The 21,868-nt window shown below is 36.7% G+C and overlaps 1 protein-coding gene across 1 annotated transcript in view; it reads right to left on the reverse strand.

Annotated features, from left to right (window-relative positions):
- The window catches only part of LOC106877404 (wings apart-like protein homolog), a 217,791-nt gene that overhangs the window by 39,134 nt on the left and 156,789 nt on the right, over positions 1-21,868 (reverse strand). The window contains exons 6-10 of the mRNA XM_052966771.1: positions 20,688-20,799; positions 10,913-11,140; positions 7,459-7,573; positions 6,646-6,752; positions 65-141 (exon numbers count right to left, since the gene is read on the reverse strand). Coding sequence (XP_052822731.1) covers positions 65-141; positions 6,646-6,752; positions 7,459-7,573; positions 10,913-11,140; positions 20,688-20,799 — 639 coding nt within the window. The remainder of the gene's footprint in view (positions 1-64; positions 142-6,645; positions 6,753-7,458; positions 7,574-10,912; positions 11,141-20,687; positions 20,800-21,868) is intronic.

The raw sequence follows: 21,868 nt of genomic DNA on the forward strand, positions 1-21,868 counted from the left end.
AAAAAAAAAAAAAAAAAAAGAAAAAAATTTAAAAATCATGGAAACAAGTTTAATGACAACTTACGTGTTGAGTGAATTCACAAGTGCACATTGTTTGTATGAGATCAGAAAACTTTGATTTTCAATATTAGTAACAGTTACCTAGAAGAAAGAGAAAGAGAGAAAGCAAGAAACAGTGAGAGACTGAAGCATGTGATTATGACATTTATTGGTTATCTATATTAAATATTATACTGAAGTACATATTAACACTCGATAGACACATGCATATACACCCCCCCCACACACACACACACACGCACACACAAATCCTTCTGATAATATCCTATAAGTAACGAGCATATGTTGCGATGCTATATTCATGAGATAAGTTCATTCATAACAAATAAAGTGAAACATACATCCATGTACACATAAAAGGTTACATATGAGCATAGATACATGGTCAATAAGTTTAGAAAAGTATGGGAAAACTTGAAACATAAACAGAGCTTTCAAGGAATAATTTGAAGTACATTTTTTCCTTTTTACTATGTTTTTTTTTACATCTAAAAACATCAATTATAGGGTTGTTTTTTTTTACTTGATCAAGCTGCAATGTGAGACGAAGTGAAATGTATACAATTTTAGAAAAAATAGTATGCTTTTGTCAAGGGGTTGGGTGTACTTTGGGTTGTAATTTGGAGTGGATCAATGATTACATCACACTGTTTACATCGGTTTGCTGTGCACTGAGGTAAGATAAATTATTCAGTTAATGAATGGCATCGACATGGCAATCATTAGCTTCATCACTTTGGGAGGAAAAAAAAAATTGAATTAAAATATAAATGCTTTTGCTGGTTGTGAAAACAAAACAGTAATAAGTTTTGATTGACAAAAGTAAGATTGATGCCCTGAGATCAAATTATTGGCAGAAAGAATTTGAACCTTAAATATTAAGTGTGTGTACTTGTATGTATTCATATATTTTTACATTAAATTAAAGGATCACTCAATACATTTTAGTGAAATACATATATATTGTCACAAAGAAAAGCTTTCCTTGTACAAATAATTATAATTTTTAATAATAATAGTAGTAATATATTTGTGTATTTATATGATATAATATACATATATGTGTGTGTGCGTGTAAATATATATGTATGTATGTATATATGTGTGTGTGTGCATGTGTGTAACACACACACACAAATAGCAACAAGAGAGAGAAAAATCAATCAGTAAATCCTACTCTGCTGAAACAGTGATTAAAATAAGTTCTACACCAGTTTACAACATTGCTATATTGCCACATGCTGTGAGTTGAAAAAAAAAAAATCTGGTTGTTTGTCTCTAGACTCCGCAATTCACCAACAATTAATATTAAACATTATAATTTTCACTCGAGTGACAAAAGTGCAAGTGTTATCCTTAACTTAGAGATCACTTGTGTATTTAATTCCATATCTCTTTCAAATTTTTTAGTGTTTGCAAACAATTCATATCTACCACGGACTACTGTTCCGCCCTTTATACCCTTGTTCACTATTCACCACATTCACCTATCTTTAATCATCCCTTACCCTCTCCACGCACTCCTTCAACCCCTGCTTATTATCCATTTTAATCTTTTGTCCTCTGTTTTCTTCTATTTGTCTTCCTGTATCTTGCCGACATACTAGTCCCAACCATCTTTACCTCTCTTTCTGGCACTACACTAACTATAGCCACCTACCCTCATATAATGTAAAGGTAGCCTTATATCTCCTCTGCAGCAAAAAGTCAGTTCCTATCCCTCCTTTCATATTTTAACAGCCAAACAGCTAGCACAAAGCTGCCTCCTTGTCTATCATATGTCCACCCAGTCTTTGGTCTTGCAAATTGCATGGTAACCTCACTAATGCTGGTGCTTTGAAAAAAGTAGCCAGTACTCTCTGTGAAGTGGTTGGTGTCAGGAAGGGTGTGGACCCATGAAAATCATACTAAAGCAAACAGTGGAATATAACACGCTCTCCTATACATACATACATTTCAATATGTACATATAGGCATACAGGAACACATACACAAGGATGATCTACCTGATGCCTATGGATACTATGGACTACATTGTAATCATCCCAGGAATACGGACTGTGATCTTAAAAGACGTAATCTGTGGAAACATGAGCAGCTATGCATTCCATCCAAGGATTATTGTTATTATTACTATACATATATATACATACACACACACATATATATAGTTTACGTATCTATTCACACATATAGAAAAAAGAGAAAGGGAAGAAAGTGAGTTAAACAATGCTGACACGAAAAATTTAATTGGAGCACAAAAATTGATTTATCAAGTAATCAATTACCATTTATACATAGTGATTCAATTCTGTTTAGACAATAGCTAAAGTAAGTTGCAAATCTAGTGAGACACTGGCTAAAGTAAGTTCTATTCCAGTGAGACTGTGGTGAAAGTAAATTCTACTCAGCTGAAACAGTGATTAAAATAAGTTCTACACCAGTTTACAACATTTCTATATTGCCACATGCTGTGAGTTGAAATTCCATTAAGACATTGGTTTGAACATGATATACCAGCTTTGAAGGTCATATCAATTAAGTGTTTTGCAATCTCATAAAATGTAAAACTTAATCCACTTTATGAATATTTAAGAAACTCATTAAGCAACAAACTGAATGGCAGAAATAGGAAACCACTCCCTGAATCATGAAATATCATCTCATTCTGGTCATTCAATGTAAAGCTAATTCTTTACATAAATTCAATCTCACCTACAAACCAAGATTTTATAAACAGCCAAAATAGATTAATATTTAAATTATCAATATATATATATATTGCATGATAATAATAAGAGAGGAATCTATTCCAGACTGAGACAATGGAGCATGACATGGTCTTCCAACTCATGAGATCTAGTCAAAATGTCCAGCATGGAAAGCAAACAAATGATACACACACACTAACATCAGTTTGGGTTGTAAACATAACTGAATAGACAAACAGTTAATTTATTTACATATTTCATTTTACACCACAATTTCGAAACAATAGTTAAAGGATTCATATGGACCAATGACCAGCTCCTATGTATGGAGGGGGAGGTCTACCTTATAGCTACAAGGTCCTCAGTTTGACTTCAATGCATAGCATTTTCAGTAAATGTTATTTTCTGTAACCTAGAGTCAACATACACTTTGTGCTTGAAACTGGGTAGATGGAAACAGTAAAGAAGTCCATCAAATTGTTTCCGACGGAAGTCAAAATCTCAAAAGGGGAGATGTGGTGAGAGTCGTGATACCTACTGTGAGAATAGACTTGACCAAAAACGACTATAAATAGTAGCAGTCTGAGTGAGAAACAGAGAGAGTAGGCATTAATTGCAGGAAGTTGTAAGGTGTCGTCTTGGTAATTTGTCAGAATATCGTTTGTTGGATTGCTATGTTGCTGTTATCCTGCTTCGTTATATATATTTTATTGTTACTACACGGTTATAGTGTAAAAAAGTATCATCATAATAATTAGCGATACAACACAGATATAAAAAAAAACAATGAAAATTCTATGTTGTCACATTTGTGGTACCCTAGTGTTCTGAGTATGACTTTGAACTGCATCCAGCAGTACGGCCCTGGTTCAGAGTTTTGGGGAGTGTGGAATCACCTCTTAGCCACTACTGTTCCCGGGTTTACTCTGACTCAGAGTAACAGCCCCTATTAAGGCCCCAGTTATGGGTTAATTAGTATATTAGGGTTTGCCCACTAATGGATGTGAAGACTGGATCTGATGGACTCTACAGAAAAAAAAAGATCTTCATGGTGCAAAGGAGGGGAAGGTGGCTGTAGCAACACACTGTGGAGTGCAAAGAGCAAGATGTGGCAAGTAAGACATCTTGGTTGTCCAATGCATCATGTTTCCATCCCCAGTCATCTTGAACTGGTCTTGCACTAGATTAAAGACGCTCGCAGACAAGAGAATGGGGATGACAGTGTGCAACCCTTCTTCACTTTAAACAAAGTCACTGCACAAATCATCAAGCATCTTTAAGGAAGACTTGATGGTGCTTGTTGTTCCAATGGACAAACATGTATACTCTAGAGACATGATCGTACACCCTTGGGCAGGCAGTTTTCATTTGTCAATAAAATAAACTGACAGACTGGTATCAACAGATGCATCAGTATCATCACCTTTCAGACCAATCACTTGGTGCAGCAACAACTTGTTCATCCATCAAGATGCTTTGACATCAACAGACATGCCTACTTCATCATCTACTGGGTCACTCAACAAATGCAACCACTTCATTATGTGTGACTAAATGACAATCACAATTCAGTCCCATCAACTGACTTAGACCAACATCATGTTAACAAATGTCACTCTTAAAAGCTATCATAGAAGAGAATACCAACTTTCTGTTATACTCTATGATAAAATATGTTTACAAAAAGATTACACTATGTAACATGAATTTTATCCTTAGGTATTTCCTATTTGCTTACTTCTAGAATGTAGGAAAAATAACTAATATTTCCTTCAAACTTTGCTTTTGTTACATTTATTCAAATCCCAAAGAATTCTTCCTAACATGTGGCTATGATGCTCCCTAAATACTTCTGCTCATGATCAGAGATACACATATTGTCAGCCACTAAGGTCAAGCAACTGACAAGAAAATCTATTGTATTGAGCAGAATATTTGCTAGAATGATATTTCTGAAATGTAATGGAAAATAGACCAGTTTCAAAACATTGATGTCCAGGTCACAGAAGCAACAAAGTTTGAAGGGAATAGTAGTCATTTCCTTTGAATATTTAGATAGAAGAAAATAGGAAATAAAATTACTGACCAAAGACAAAAAAAAAAAATGTTACACAGTGTTGTCAGTTTATCTTATATATATATATATATATATATATATATACACACACAAAGACTAATTTCCTACAATATCTAGCCTTAGAATCATACTTATATCTGAACAACAGTCATCACAATAAATAATTAATAGATAATACAAATATGTATCCATCTCTCTTCCTACCCCTCCTCTCTCTCTCTCGGCTGAGTAACCATGTACCTCTTCTATAGCAAGACACTCGTTTCTGCCTCTGTCATACTCTAATCTTTCATCATCTGACACAAGATCACCTCCTCTAATGCCCCCTCCCCCTCTCAAAATTCCTTGTCTTGTGAGTTACTTGGTGGCCCTGCTTGTGCTGGTGCCACATAAAAAGCATCCAGTCAAGTGGTTGGCATTTGGAAGTGCATCCAGCTGTAAAAACCATGCCAAAACTGGCTTCACCTGTGCTGATGCCACGAAAAAAAAACACTCAGTTCGCTCTACAGGGTGGTTGGTGTTAAGAAGGGCATCTCACTGTAAAAACCTTGTAGCCTGGTGTAGTCTTCTACCTGGCTAGCTCCTGTCAAATCATCCAACCCATGCCAGCATAGAAGACAGATGTTAAATGATGATGATAAGGAGGAAGTCTTGATGTAGTTGACTGACCTGCTAGAAATAGCAGCTGAATATCTCTTAAATCATACCATCTTCAATAAAGAAAGAAATACAGACTAAAGCAGTCCTAGATATACTGTGCCCAATAAATAAAGCAAGAAGGTCATAAGTTGAAAAGCCTTCAGTTTTATAAAATCTGCTGCTTCAAGGTTGACTTGGAATTAACTAGCCATAAAATAGTTCAATCAATCCTGTCATAAAGCCAATCAGAATCAAGACACAGGAGAAGAACCAATAAACAGCAATTAACAAACAGTCATTGCAAGGAGGAATATCTTGATGATATAAACCCACAAGCTATGTAAGCTTCAAAAGCCACAGAAGGGAGAGGTACTACTGTATGATAAAGTGACATAAAGTTGAAAAGAAAATAGAAAAACCCAGATGGAGAGGGACCTATTAAATCAAATTCTCCACCTTGCCACTGCCACTTCCAGGCTTCCACATAAATTTTGTTTACCAATTTCCACTCACAAAGCACTGGTCAACTGGAGACTCCACTCGAGGACACTCACCAATGCCTTGTGCAGTGGAATTACATGGTTGCAAAGCAAACTTTTTAACCACATACCATGCCAGTACCTACACACACAAACACATGTATACACAATCTCATACATACACACACATGTACAAACAGCATACACTCTCACACACGCACATGTAAATAGTATACACAATCTCATACACACATACACACTCACAAACATACATGTAAACAGTATACACAATCTTGTACACACATGTACAAACAGTATTCACAATTTCTCTCTCTCTCTCTCTCTCACACACACACACACACACACACAAACATGTAAACAATATACACAATCTCACATACACACAAAAATTTGGGAATGGCTATGTGTTTAAGAAAGTTTCCCTCGCAATTATATGGTTCTTGGTTCAGCCCCTCTGCATGGCACCTTGGGCAAGTGTCTTCTAATATATTCTTGAGTTGAATAATGCATCGAGAGCAAAATTTCAGAACTGGAAACTGTACAGAAGCCTGTCATATAATTTACTTTAACTTCTTACCACACTGCCATGCCTGAGCCTATAGTTACACTCCCACCTCTAAACCACAATGATAAAATGAAAAATTAAATATAAACTTACACTTTCCAGAACCCTAAGGCATCTGTCAACTTTTTCTAACTTCCTTCTGTGTGCATGGTCCATGGTTTTTATGTAGTGGGTTTCTAGCGACTCTACACAAGAACACACTGAAACAGAGATGGGAGGGGGGTATTATAGACATTTGTAATCAATGACAAAATGTAACAGAATGGTGGTGGTGGTGGTGGTGATGATAATGATGATAACAGGGATGAGAGAGAAAGAGAGAGATAAAGGAAGATGAATGGAGGAGGAGGGTGAGCGTGTTGGGCCTAACAGAGGCAATGTAGCCAATGCCGGTGTCATGTAACTAGCACCCGTGCTGGTGGCATGTAAGAAACACCTTTTGAGCATTGGGTTTCACGGAGGCAATGACAAATGACTGAGACCTTAGGCAATATGCTGTGCTTGAGTAGAAGAACCATGAAGCCAAGTGGAATCGTAGTCATGGCAGATAAGAGGTATTATGCAACTGGCACTTGTGCCAGTGGAATGTAAAAACACCCACTAAACTCTCAGAGTGGTTGGTGTTAGGAAGGCATCCAGCTGTAGAAACCATGCCAAATCAGACCTGAGTCTGGTGCAGCCCCTCAGCTTACCAGCCCTGGTCAAATCATTCAACCCATGGTAGCACAGACAACAGATAATGATGATGATGATGATAATGAAAGAATGTGGGAGGCAAAAAATAAAAATAGAAGAGAAAGGGAAAAAAGACAGAGAAAGAAAGAGAGAGAGAGTGAGAGAAAGAGAAGGTGATAGAGAGATTAGAAACCCTGCCACCATAAACAATACAGTATTAACGTAACTTACCAGCATTAACAATATGGTCGAGAGCTCCAAGGGATCGTAGCTCATTCTTGAAGACATCTGAAGCATTACGAGATGCAGCTATAGTCAACAATGATTCCATTGCCAAATTACCCGTCTGAAAGTAAAGGCGATTCCATTATCAAAATGAATCTCAGTATAGTGATGGTAGGACAGACTGGTCTACTTAGTGACATTAGGAGACACAGAAAAGAAATTTTAATTATAATCAAGATATGGTAGAGAAATAATATTGGATAATGATTAAATAAATACTGTATAATAGCAAGCAGATAAATGCCCAAGCAAAGGTACCATGAGCCAAGGAGATAATCTCTAACTTGACATGTTAGAAATAGTAGTCATATCTCAATAGATAGATAATCTTTCAACCTACTACCACATGGGGTTGATATGTAACTGTATCTATAGATGGGTCCTCTGGTATCTCTGAAGACTAAGATCAAACCTATTGTACCTACACAGTAACTGATCCTTTCTTTTACTTGTTTCAGTCATTAGACTGTGGCCATGCTGGGGCACCACCTTGAAGAATTTTTAGTTGAATGAATTGACCCCAGCACTTTTTTTTCAAAGACTGATACTTATTCTATTGGCCTCTTTTGGCTGAACTGCTAAGTTATGGGGACATAAACAAATCAACACTGGTTGCCAAGAGGTGATAGGGGACAAACACACATACCCACAGGAGTTTGGTAAGTGGAAACACATGAAGCTCTTGGACCTTGAGTCACTCTGTTACTTTTGCTAAATATTAATATGAATTTCCAGCTGTAGAAACTCTGCCAAATCAGATTGGAGCCTGGTGTAGCCATCTGGTTTCACCAGTCCACAGTTAAATCGTTCAACCCATGCTAGCATGGAAAGCGGACATTAAACGATGATGATGATGATGATGATGATATATATATATATATATATACACACACACACACAATGAGCTTCTTTAAGTTTCCTTCCACCAAATCCACTCACAAAGCTTGGTTGGCTTGGGGCTGTAGTAGAAGACACTTTCCCAAGGTGTCACACAGTGGGACTGAACCCAGAATCATGTGGTTAGGAAGCAAGCTTCATACCACATTGCCACACCTGAGCCTGGAGCCACACCTATTTATACAATTTCCTCAACTATTGATAATTTTTCCAACATAGATAGATGGAAACTGACAAAACCTGTCATACATATATATCTGTGTGTGGGTGTCTGTGTTGTTTCCTACCATGACTTGACAACTGGTGTTGGTTGGTTTACCAAAGAACTAGTACCAGGCTTGAAAAATAAGAACAAGGGGTCAATTTGTTTGACTAAACACTTCAAGGCAGTGCTCCAGCTTGGCTGTAGCCCAATGACTGAGACAATCAAGAGATAAGAGATAAATAGGTGCAAGCCTAGCTGTGTGGTTAAGACCCTCACTCTGCAACCATGTCTTGGGTTCAGTCCCACTGCACAACATCTTGGGCAAGTGTTTTCTACTTCTACTATATCCCTAGGCTGAACAATGTCTTGTGAGTGAATTTGGTAGACAGAAACTAAAAGAAGTCTGTCATATATATGCGTGTGTGTGTGTGTGTGTGTGTGTGTGTGTGTGTGTTTGTGTGTGTGTGTGTGCATTTGTCACCCTACTTCTCACTATTTGACAAGTGGTGTTGATTTGTAACTTAGCAGTTCAGCAAAAGATATTAACAAAATAAGTCCCAGATATGAAATAGGAAAAAAAAAAAAAAAAAATGGCATCCCAGTATGGCCACAATTCAATGATAGAAACAAGTAAAACACAAAAGCTAAAAAAAAATAACACCATACACACAGAAAAACACCACTTAAACTTAACTAAAAATAATCTGTAAGAATGAACTGTCATGTATTGAACTAATGAATATAACAAATGGTGTATATTTGTTAAATAATGAAAAACCGCCAATCACATGGCATTTATAAGTTTTATGTGGACCTGTCTGTTTTTTTTTTTTTAAATATATATTGCAATTAAAATAAACCGAGACACACAATTGATTCCATTGCTACAGGATCACAGTTGATGTTGTTACCCCTTTTTATACATTCTGCCATTGGTTGTGCTTCTGCTAAGGCGAAATAGAAATTCACAGCTTTCAGCTATTTGATCCTTGTTCCTATACTGGTGCTTATGAAATACGCAAAATTACAAAACTCGACATGAACTGAGGATGCATTTTATAACCTGAAAGTTGTTGTTCAGCAGCAATTTAACTCTAACAGAGCAAGCTTATGATCAAAATTGATCCATCTATGACCACCCTCTCCTTATGTTTTTTTTTTCTTTTATGTCTTTTAAAGATGATAGTATGTGATTTCAATGAATAACTTCTATTTCTAATAGGTCAAGCAGCCACGTAGAGACTTACAAATTGGTTCAAAATTAGTGAGTACTAATAGATCAGTGCATGCATTAATACAATGACTCAGCAATTAACTGCTGTGGGAGGAGTGGGGGTGGAGAGCACTGTCATCTACTAATATAATCCCATTAGTAGATGATGGTGAATCATTATATTCATTATATCACAGTAGCAATTAGCCTTTCACCTCTCACATAAGAGGATATTGACATTAAATGATGAACTGATACAGCGATCCTGTCATGCTATATAACTGAACACTGGCAATATAGAAATTTTTAACATATTCAGTAGGTATGGGTATGGGTATGTGGTTAAGAAACTTGCTTTGCAACCATGTGATTTCAGGTTCAATCTCATTGCATGGCACCTCGGGTAATTATCATCTGCTATAATCCCAGGCTGACCAATGCCTTGTGAGTGAATTTGGTAGACAGAAAACGAGGAAGACTGCTGCATTATATATATATACACACACATATATACATACACACACACACACATGTATGTAAGTATGTCTATGTGTGTGTCTTTGTGTCTGTGTTTGTCCCCCCACCACTGTTTGACAACTGGAGTTGGTCTGTTTACGGTCTGTAAACATTCCCATGACTTAGTGTTTTGACAAACAGAGAGAGAGTGTTTTCAGACATGATATTCCTCAAGAAAGATTGGTATATAAACTTCTTTCTGCAGTTAAGGGTAATGAAATTTTCAGTGGTCATATCTGATTTCTGCGGTAAAAGAATTAACCCTTTTGATACCAACCGATCTGAGACCACTCGAAGTTCTATGACATAAAGTTACAGTTTTAACATGGTCTAAATTATAATCTTCCACCAAAATTTTATGTTAATTTGTTCCAGACTACAACTTATGAATGAAAAAGTTATTTTACTAAATTCTTCATTATTTAAAAAATTAAATGAAACAAACGCGGCATATGTTGACAGAAATATGGTAACAGAAGGGCTAAACTGATTAAGTATTACCTTGAGAAACAAAACATGAAAGAAAATTTTTAAAAATAAGAAAAGAATTTGGAAGTGGAAATACTTACTGATATAGACTCGAGATCAATTTGTTTGGCCATTCCTATTTTATGACATTCTTTGTACAATTCCATCACTTTATCTTTCATCCGGACATATTCAGTGTTTTCTAAATCACTGTCACTCTCCATTTCCAGTAACTGCACAATAAGACTAAGTGTGTCCTGGCCAACATCGTAGCTGAGTCGGTCACGCATTAACATAAACATTAGGGTTGCTGTGCTCAATGCTAAACTCTAAAAGAAAACAAAAACAAGACTAAAAAAACAACACGTACAAAACAACCCACTTTAGGACAAGTAATATCAATATTGATTTCTGGCAGAAATGTTAGCACGCTTAGTGGAATGCTTAGCAGTATTTTGTCTGTCTTTACGTTTTGAGTTCAAATTCTGATGAGGTCGACTTTGCCTTTCACCCTTTTGGGATCAATAAAATAAGTACCAGTTGTGTGTATTGAGGTTGGTCTAATCAACTGGACCCCTCTCCCAAAATTTTGGACCTTGTGCCAAGAGTAGAAAAGAATATCGATACTGATTTCTAATGCAGACAAAAGATAACACATTAGATAGAGAGAGAGAGAGAGAGAGAGAGAACAAGCAATTATATCAATAAAAGTAATTGACTGGTACTTATTTCATCATCCCTGGAAGGATGAAAGGCAAAGGTAATCGTGGCAAGATTTGAACTCAATGTAAAAATCATAACTAAATGCTGTAAGCCTTACACTCTACTTACTGATTCTATTAATCCAATACTCTTAAACATAATACTGATTTCTAACATCGGCACAAAGCTAGAATTTTGGAGGAAACAGTAACGAATTAACTCAAACCCAGCATTATTTTTATCAACTCTGAAAGAATGAAAGATGAAGTTGACCTCAACATGATTTGAACTTAGAACGTAAAGGACAATGAGAATAACTACCACAAAGTATATAACTGTTCTGCCAATCCACAGACCTGAAGGTAATGCAGGTACAACATTAATGTTCTAGACACTGGTGGAGTGGAACCTATTATAATTTGTACAAATTTACAAGTAGGAACGTCAAACTCCTGTGGGCCACCAGACCAGTTTACTGGGCAGCTCTATTTTACAGTATTTTGCACAGTACAGTATTAATAAACTTAGACTGAGGAAGACATGGGATGAGGTGGAAAAATATGATCTCTGGATATTGAGTCTCAGGAAGGTGATGACAAGTGATCGAGACTTCTGACAATCTGCTGTGCCTGAGAAGATGTGCCACACTAATTGAAATCGTGGTCGTGGCTGGTGCTGGTAACACATAAAAGGCACCTGTGCCGGTGACATATAAAAGGTGCTTATGCCAGTGACACATAAAAGGCACCCAAGGCATCCAGTACACTCTATAGAGTGGTTGGCATTAGGAAGGGCATCCAGTTGTAGAAACCAAGCTTAAACAGACTGGAGCCTGGTGCAGCTCTCTAGCTTACCAGCTCCAGTCAAGCTGTCTAACTCATGCCAGCATGGAAAATGGATGTTAAATGATTATGATGATGATGATGATGTCAGTATAAACAAATCCAGCATATCTAGTCACTAAAAACTAGGCTCTGTCTGAGCATCATAATACACTCTAATATGTAAGTTCATTAGAACACATTCTAACATGCCAGCACATTTAGAAAAATACTCCCAATTATGTTTAGACATTAGAAGATATTTTCACATGCCTGTGGTTATAAGAAAATACTCCAGTTGCTAATGAAATACTTCCAACATATCTGGACACTATAAAATAGTCCTGCATGTTTGATAATACAAAATGTCTGATGGAGTATGGGAATCAAAATACAATATGAATAACAATGAGTTCCAAAATAGATTCACTTTAAAATTTAGCATAATATGATTTGGTTTTGGCTGCAAGCAACATTATCAATGTCATCAACTGGTGCTCTATGTTAGCAAAATACTGCAACAGCAGCAGCTCAATGAGAACAGGACTTTAAAAAAACAATTTGTACATCTTTTATGTAGACATCATCTGTAACCATCAATGGTTACATTATAAATAAATAAAATAAAAATAAAAATCCCTGTATAGTATGTAAAAAAAACATAAATGGGATGAGAGGAATAAAAGACAGACAAATGGGTAATGTGAGGTTCTAACAGGTAGACAAACACTTGAAAAATAATGGACAAAGTGTAAACACAAAAGTTGAGCACAAGAAATAGTAAGCTGGAAAAAAAGAAAAGCAGTAGACTCCCATTTCAGGTGAGCCCTTTGTCAAAATAGAGTAACAATCAAGATAAAAGAAATGATACTTTTATAAATAATATATTTCTAAATCTCTCAGAGAAATTTATGCAGTAGCGATACGATGAAGTAGTTATATGCTGTCAACTTAATGTGACAGTCCCCTGAAGGGAATAATACTACTGTTGGTTAGACCTAGGAAGCTGCACCGCTTCCTGTCGGCCTTGACAGGAAGCAGTGCAGCTTCCTAGGTCGAACCAACAGTAGTATTATTCCCTTCAGGGGACTGTCACATTAAGTTGACAGCATACAACTACTGAATTGATACTTATTTGACGGTATGGTAATTTGATCTGCAATTTTTGATTAGGCATGCCATTCAGAAAGTCCTGTGAGGCCAGTGTTCACTCATGACTTCCCTACTGTTTTAATGACAAGCAAAGACACCTTGGATAATGTAGTCCTTGACTGACTATGTCTGGCAGGTTAGTCAAGAGCTGTTAATATCTTTGATCCCTGAGGCTTGCTTTGTCAAGGCTGAGGTAGGGTTAAACAATACTAGCAACAACTATAAAACAATGTTAAAAGAACATACACTACTACAATCCAATGATTAAATCTCCGTCTTAGTTGGTTCAGAAAGCATTTCTATCAATTCACCAGTTCTGATAGTATAACTTTTTAGCATTCAGATTACTCTGTTAAATGTATTCTTTATTTATTCCAGTTGATTTGGCTAGAACTGGCCTCTCACACCCACTTTACAATGTCATTCCAAATATATATTATCACATCATTGAAATCTTGAATACAGGATTAATTCTAAACATTGTGAATAATTAAACATTATATTCAATAAAGAAATCTGAATGCTAAAGAGTTAATTACGCATTATCTTGTAGCTTCGAGAGTTCAGTAATGTGATTGTATAGTTTTAGAAGGGCATTGTATGGTAGGTGTGAGGGGTTGAATCTGGCTGGTTTGAACATAAAACATGCAGAATATTTGGACCTGATATGGCCAGTTTAACCCTTTAGCATTCAGATTACTCAGTTGAATGCATTGCTGTAATGCTTATTGACTCACATTGATTTTAGTTAATCATGCATCATCTCATAGATTTGACATTTTGATGATACGATTGTTTATTTTTAAAATGATAGGTGTGAGAGATCACACCTGCTGGTTTGAACAGGTAGAATACCTGGGCTGGATATGGCTGGTTTAAATGCTAAAGGGTTAATTTCATCATCATCTACTGTCTGTTGTCCATGCTGGCATGGGTTGGATGGTGTGACCAAAGCTGGCAAGCTGGGGGGGGGGGATGCACCAGACGCGAGTCTGATTTGGCATGGTTTCTATGGCTGGATGCCCTTCCTAATGCCAATCACTATAGAGAATGTGCTGGATGCTTTTGTGACATTGTACAGATGCTTTTTCGTGATGTCGCATGGGTGCTTTTACGTAACACCGAATGGGCACTTTTATGTAGCACCGAATGGGCACTTTTATGTGGCATCGAATGGGCACTTTTATGTGGCACCGAATGGGCACTTTTACATGGTACTGAATGGTTGCTTTTATGTGGCACCAAATGGATGTTTTTACATGGCACTAAATGGGTGCCTTTATGTAGCACTGCATGGATGCTTTAATGTGGCACCAACTGGGTGCTTTTATGTAACACCTTCTCTAAAACTAAATATTTACCTGATCCCTTAACTGTCAATTAATTTTAGGTTCTACCCAAAACTATCTTACCAGACTGAAGAGGCTAATTTTCTTAACTGCACTTGTTCACTACTTCCAATATTATCATGTTATAACATTCTTTCACTTCTTTATCATCTTCTGTCAGCAGTAACCATGATCAAATATAGTGATAATCAACACTGTCAAGTGTAACTGAGATAAACACTATCTATGAACACTCCTGTCAGTTGTAACTAAAAATCAATGGGATCAAGTTACAACCTATAACACTGTCTGTCTGATATAACCAGTCACTTTTCCCAGATGCAACTAGGATCAATCTTATCAATAACATCTACAACTTGTCAGATGTAGCAATGATCTCACCTGTCACTGGTAGCTATGGTTAACCTTTTCGTTACTAATCCGGCTGAAACTGGCTCTGGCTCTGAGTACAAATGTCTTGTTTTCATAAGTTTTGAATTAAAATCTTCCACTAAACCTTAGTCACAATTTATGTTCCTAATACTAGCTTAATGATAACTAAGTTATTTTACTAAATTCTTTGTTATACTTAAAGTTAACTGAAAGAAACACAGAGCATCTCAAAATAAATACGGTAACGAAAGGGTTAATTACTATCAGTTATTCTTTTATTTGTCTGTCATTTGACTGTGGCCATGCTGGAGCACCACTTTTAGTCGAGCAAATCGACCCCAGGACTTATTCTTTGGATGCCTAGTACTTATTCTATCGGTCTCTTTTGCCGAACCACTAAGTTACAGGGACGTAAACACAGCATTGGTTGTCAAGGGATGTGGGGGGGGGCATACAGACACCCAAACATATACACACACACACATATGCATATATACGATGGGCTTTTTTCAGTTTCCGTCTACCAAATCCACTCACAAGGCTTTGGTTGGCCCGAGGCTATAGTGGAAAGACACTTGCCTAAAGTGCCACACACTGGGAGTGAACCCAGAACCATGTGGTTTGTAAGCAAGCTACTTACCACACAGCCACTCCTATGCCTATGATCAATATTCTTAGCTAGAATTACGATACCTCCCAGTAAAGACATGAAACTCAGTGTTTAGGGTGTTGAACTTATGATCATAAGATTGTGGTTTTAATTCCTGGATTAGGCAACATGTTGTGTTCTTGAGCAAAACACTTCATTTCATGTTGCTCCAGTCCAATCAGCTGGCAAAAATGAGTAATCCTGCAACGGACTGGATTCAGGGAGGGAATATATATGCCATGAAACTGGCCCTTATGAGTTGGTATGACTCCAGAAGGTAACTTTACTTTACCATAAGGTGTTGCTTTGAGAGTTTCTCTTGTATAAGAATAGATCAATATGGCTAGTTGTAACTATAACAACATGTATCTTTGAGAGCTTGTGTCAGATGTAGCTATAAGCACTAATGTTAGTTATTATGAGCACTTATGACTGTTGTAACTATGATCAATACTATGATTGATACTGCCAGATATAACCATAATGTCTTATCAGATGTAGCTTTGGTCAAAACTGTCTGTAAAAACCTTGCCAAAACTGACCTTGCCTGTCCTCATGTCACGTAAAAAGCACTCTGTCCACTCTATGGAGTGGTCGGTGTTAGGAGGGGTATTCAGCCATAAAAACCATGCCAAAATAGACACAGATGTCTGGTGTAGTCTTCTGCCTGGCCAGCTCTTGTTGAACTGTTCAACTCATGCCAGCATGGAAGGCAGACATTAAACAATGATGGTGATGCTGATGATGAATATTGGGTTCTGACCAAAAGAGCATGGTTGCAAATACAAGTGGCAGAAATGAGGTTTCTTCTGAAGGATCTCTGGAGTAATGTTACTTGACAGGGATCAAGGAGTCTCTTCAGGTTGAGACACTACTTCAATGCACTGAGAGGTCACAGCTTTGGTGCTATGGACATGTGATGGACAATCATTTCTCACCTATGGACCCCTTTGACTACTATTTTAGAACATCACAGGGTAAAAAAACCAAAACAAAAAAATCAAATGTAAGAGAGGATTCTTCTAGCTGAGTTGACTGGCAGGAGACCTAGGAGTCGACCAACAATGAGATGGCTGGATAATATCCATGGTCATGCTTGGGCATCCAGCTAGAAAATCTAATGGCAGTTACTTCTGATAGTATTTTATGGAGGAGATGACTAACGTCTCTACCCTACCACCCGTGACCCTTCCAGGAATAGTATAGGTAGAGAAGATGGATGGATGGGTAAATAATGTTAGTAGCAGTCTTGATCAATATTGTTAGGTGTAGTTATGAACACTTCTGTGTCGGAGCTACCTAGAATAACATTTTAGTGTGGTAGCAATAACTTCAACAATATTTTCAGTTTGTGGGGACAGCTAAGCTGTAGGATCAAGCACCAACTCTAAAGGGTAAAAAAAGGTAAAGAAACCCTTCGGTCATGAATGACCATGGGATTGCACCAAGAAAGTTACCTTCAGAGGATCAAGTCCAAGCAAAGTCGTTTATGGAAGACCAGCAGTTGCCCATGCATACCAGCCTCCCCTCTTCATGTCACTGATATTATCCCTAAGAAAAGCAAAGGCCGATACAGCTTGGCACCTATGATGTCACAACTCATTTCTACAGCTGAGTGAACTGGAGCAATATGAATTAAAGTGTCTTGCTCAAGAACACAATACAACAGCCCAGTCCAGGGAATTGATCTTACTACTCCATGGTTGTGAGCCCAACACTCTAACCATTGAGCCATGTGCCTTCACTGCACCAATTCTACAGTATAAACAAACATACAGTACTGAATATATCACTATATATATATACAATATAAACACACAGGTAGGACACAATGCACTACTACATATAAGGTGAACATATATGTACAGTTCAACACATCAGTGTATATAGTATAAACATGTATCACTCAACATACTACAACCCAAAGAGGAAGTGTACATGTACAATCCTATCACACTATGTACAGCTCTGTATGATGTGTACACATGATATGTACAGATCTAAATGTAACTATAGATAGCATTTTACCTACGAATACATATAGCACTAGATCAGTGGTTCTCAATCATTTCTCACCTATGGACTCCTTTGATTACTATTTTACTCTGGTGTCCCCGCCCCATAGCCATTTGATGTTTAAAAATTAGTTTTAGAGATACTTCCTTTAAAATTCCTATTTTGTTTTTCACACAATAACTTGTGTAGGTTGAACTACTTTAGAGAAAGGAACCTTGCTGTTTCTTGTCATAAATACATCTAGAGCAAAATTTATTTATGGACCCTTAATATTCTACTGTGAATCCCCAACTTACTATTTTGCTTGCACAGACCTCCCACACCACTCAAATCTTATATGGCTCTCACTAGGGATCATATGGACTCCGGTTGAGAGTCACTGCACTAGATGAATCTATGTATTATTATCAGATAAATGGTGACAATATCAGTCAGTAACAATCTATATTGTCTAATACACCAGGCCAATGAATTCTGCTTTTCTTCTTGTTTCAAATCCAAGAGAACTGTTCAATAAATACTATGAGCATTGATGGAATTTAAATGTAAAAAAAAAAATCCATAGAGTGGGTAGTGTGGGAGAATGGAACACAGCAGTGCTGTTATCTACAGGGGTTTACTTATTACATCATGATTGTAAGATTGTGGTTTCAATTCCCAGATTAGGCAGTTTGTTGTGTTCTTGAGGAAAATACTTCATTTCATGTTGTACTGCAATCACTTTGACACCTCTGTACAAGGAAATGTCGATCTGATGGAGGGAGTGAGCTTAAGGTACAACACAAACATTTGATCACTATAAACAAATCTGTGCTGAAGCATCCTTATCTGTCTTTTACAAAAGAGCAGTCCACCACCCGCACACACAAGTGCACATGCACATATGGCACTGGCACTCTGAGGGTTCCAGTTGATCCGATCAATGAAACTGCCTGCTTGGGAAATTAACATGTAAGTGGCTAAGTACTCCAAAGACATGTGTACCCATAACATAGTTCTCAAGGAGATTCAGTGTGGCACAGTGTGACAAGGCTGGCTCTTTGAAATATAGGTACTACTCATTTTTACCAGCTGAGTTGACTGGAACAATAATGGGAAATAAAATATTTTGCTTAAGGACACAACATGTCAGCAGGAATTGAACTCGCGACCTTACATTCATAAGGCAAATACCCCTAACCACTAAGCCACACACCTTCATGCATATACATTTAAAGTATTTCACATGTGTACAGTTAGATGTATAGCTGTTACTGGAAAATTTAGAGCATTCTGTGTCAACACAGTGTAATAAAGTGCTCCCATGAAAAACTGCTTTGGTACAGCATCCAATTGTACTATGAATACCTATTGCAGAAGATATATGTTTAAGGATTGTTAATATTTGAAAAATTCTGGCATCACCATTCACCAAAGAATCAATGGTATGCTGAGATGAAATATCAGTCAGTAAAACATAAGAACGAAAACTATTAAGTGATTTGTTGACTCTAATATTGTATTGCCATCTTTTTTTTTTATGTCCACTTTTCCAGGTTGGCATGAGTTAGACAGGATATTTTTAATGCTATGTTTTATGGCTAGATGCCCTTCCTGATGCCAACATTTTTAGTTGCCTCTTATGATATACTCATATTTTGAGTTCTATTTTTCCTGTTTGCATCAACATACCCATCCACACACACACATCATGTTAAGACCACCTGTGCTGGTGCTATGTATAAATCACTGGTGCTGTAGTACCACTTAAAAAACACCCAGTACACTCTGTAAAGGAATTGGCATTTGGAAAGGCATCCAACCATAGAAACCATGCCAAAACAGACAATTGGAGCCTGGACAGCTCTGCATTTATCAGCTCCTATCAAACTGTCTAACCCATGGAAAATGGAAGTATGATGATGATGATGATGATATATATATATATATATATATATCACCATCATCATATATATATATATATATATACACACACACACACACACATGTATAGTGTACTGCTCTGTGATGGTAGGATCAACAAAAAATGTACTTCAACTGGTGGGAGATAAATATTATTTGATAAACACAATATATGTTTTTATGTGTTACTATTAGTTTCATAGGCTGAGAACATGCCAAACATTGTTTTATAACATGTCTGGTGTCCCAGCACAATCATCTGACACTGCCCACATAGCACAACGAATTAAAAATGGGGTGAGGGAAAAAAAAGGGGAAAATGAATTTGCTGTAAAAAGCCCAGTAGAAAGCTAATAGTAGCACAAAATAACATACTGTGTTTATAAAATGATATTTATCTCTCACCAGATGGAGTACTTTTTTTTTTGTTGGTCTTACCATTATGGAACATTACACTATATACCTCTGCACTTGGCTTTCTAAAGCAAATTCATTCTCACTTTTCTCTAACCCTATTTTTAGTTTATGCCATAAGGGCAGTGCCTGATGATTGTGCTGGGACACCAGACATGTTATAAAACATATGAAACTAATAGTAGTACATAAAAACATATATTCTGTTTATTAAATAACTATATATATATAAAATGCAGAATTTTCATGTGATTCTTGCGTAGTCATGTACCAATAAGAAAAAAAAAAATAAATAACTTGATTAATTCTGAAAAGAAAGAGAAAATTACCAGAATAACCATTTTTGTAAAAATGTATTAAAAATGGTGAAGTTCTTAATTGAGCTGCAATACATTGAAGTTAAAAGTGAAGATTGTTTGAAGAAAACTTTCTTTTCCCTCTCAGATATATGAAAAAACAATATATATATATATATATATATATATATATTTACACTTACAGGATTGGAAGAGGCATCGTGCAAAGCAGTGAATATTTTAGTGATACATCCATGGGCTCGTAAATGCATCCGAAATGCAGGCATGGTACATTTGGAAGCAATTCCAAATGCGCTGTAATAAAAGAAATATAAAACAAAATATAGAATATGCAATATAATAATAAATTACAGAACAACATCTGAGATCAAAGGCATGAATTAGAAGCATTTCTTCTGGAAATCAATAAAATTGAATATCAGCGATATTTTGATAATATTAGAGGGTAAATGTAAGTAGTGAGTGGAAATAGTTGAACAAATTCTGGTTGTCTATTTGAGAAAAAAGAAAAAAAACCCAAAAAAACTAATGCCAAGAGAAGGTTTACAAATGGGACCCAAATATTCTGCTTCTGCTTTTTGTAGTTACCCGTTTACCATAGTTTGTACCAGATCTCTCCCTCATACCTCTTCCACCATACCCCTCCCTGAGTACAATTTCCACCTCATCTACCACTCAGTTGTTACCACTATCTCAACCCTTCTGTAATTTTCATTACATCTACCTCTTGTTATTTTCCACTACATCATCCCCTCAATACAGTTTCCACTACAACCACCCCTTGCTGTTTTCCACTATATCATCCCTTGCACCAGAAGTTTCCACCAGACCTCTCCTTCAGTACAGTTTCCACTACATCTACCCTTCAGTAGCTTCCACCATATCATCTCTTCAGTATAATTGATTATGCATTATCTCATAGCTTCGAGATTTCAATGATATTGTTTATTTTTAGAATGACATTGTTGGGAAGGTGAGAGGGACTGGATCTGGCCAGTTTGAACATAAAACATGTAAAATATTTCGGTCGGATATGGCCAGTTTAAATGTGAAAGGGTTAAAATCCTTGATACCCTACACAATATTCCTGGTACACAACATTGTATTACCCCTAATATACTTGTATTCCAGATACTTCTGATATCTAGTTAGTATTGTCATTGATACCTAGGATGTCATGTGATATCCTAGATCTTAGATACCTCACATATATCTGATATACTCTGTAACTGGTTTCAGTCACTGGATTAAGGTCATGCTGGGGCATTGCATTGAAAAGTTTAACTGACCTCATTGGGGAAGGTAAACAAATCAACACAAAGACAAGCTAGTAGGAGAGACAAACACGTACATACACATGCTT

This window comes from Octopus bimaculoides, chromosome 3, assembly GCF_001194135.2.
Source record: "Octopus bimaculoides isolate UCB-OBI-ISO-001 chromosome 3, ASM119413v2, whole genome shotgun sequence".
In the NCBI taxonomy this organism is placed as follows: domain Eukaryota; kingdom Metazoa; phylum Mollusca; class Cephalopoda; order Octopoda; family Octopodidae; genus Octopus; species Octopus bimaculoides.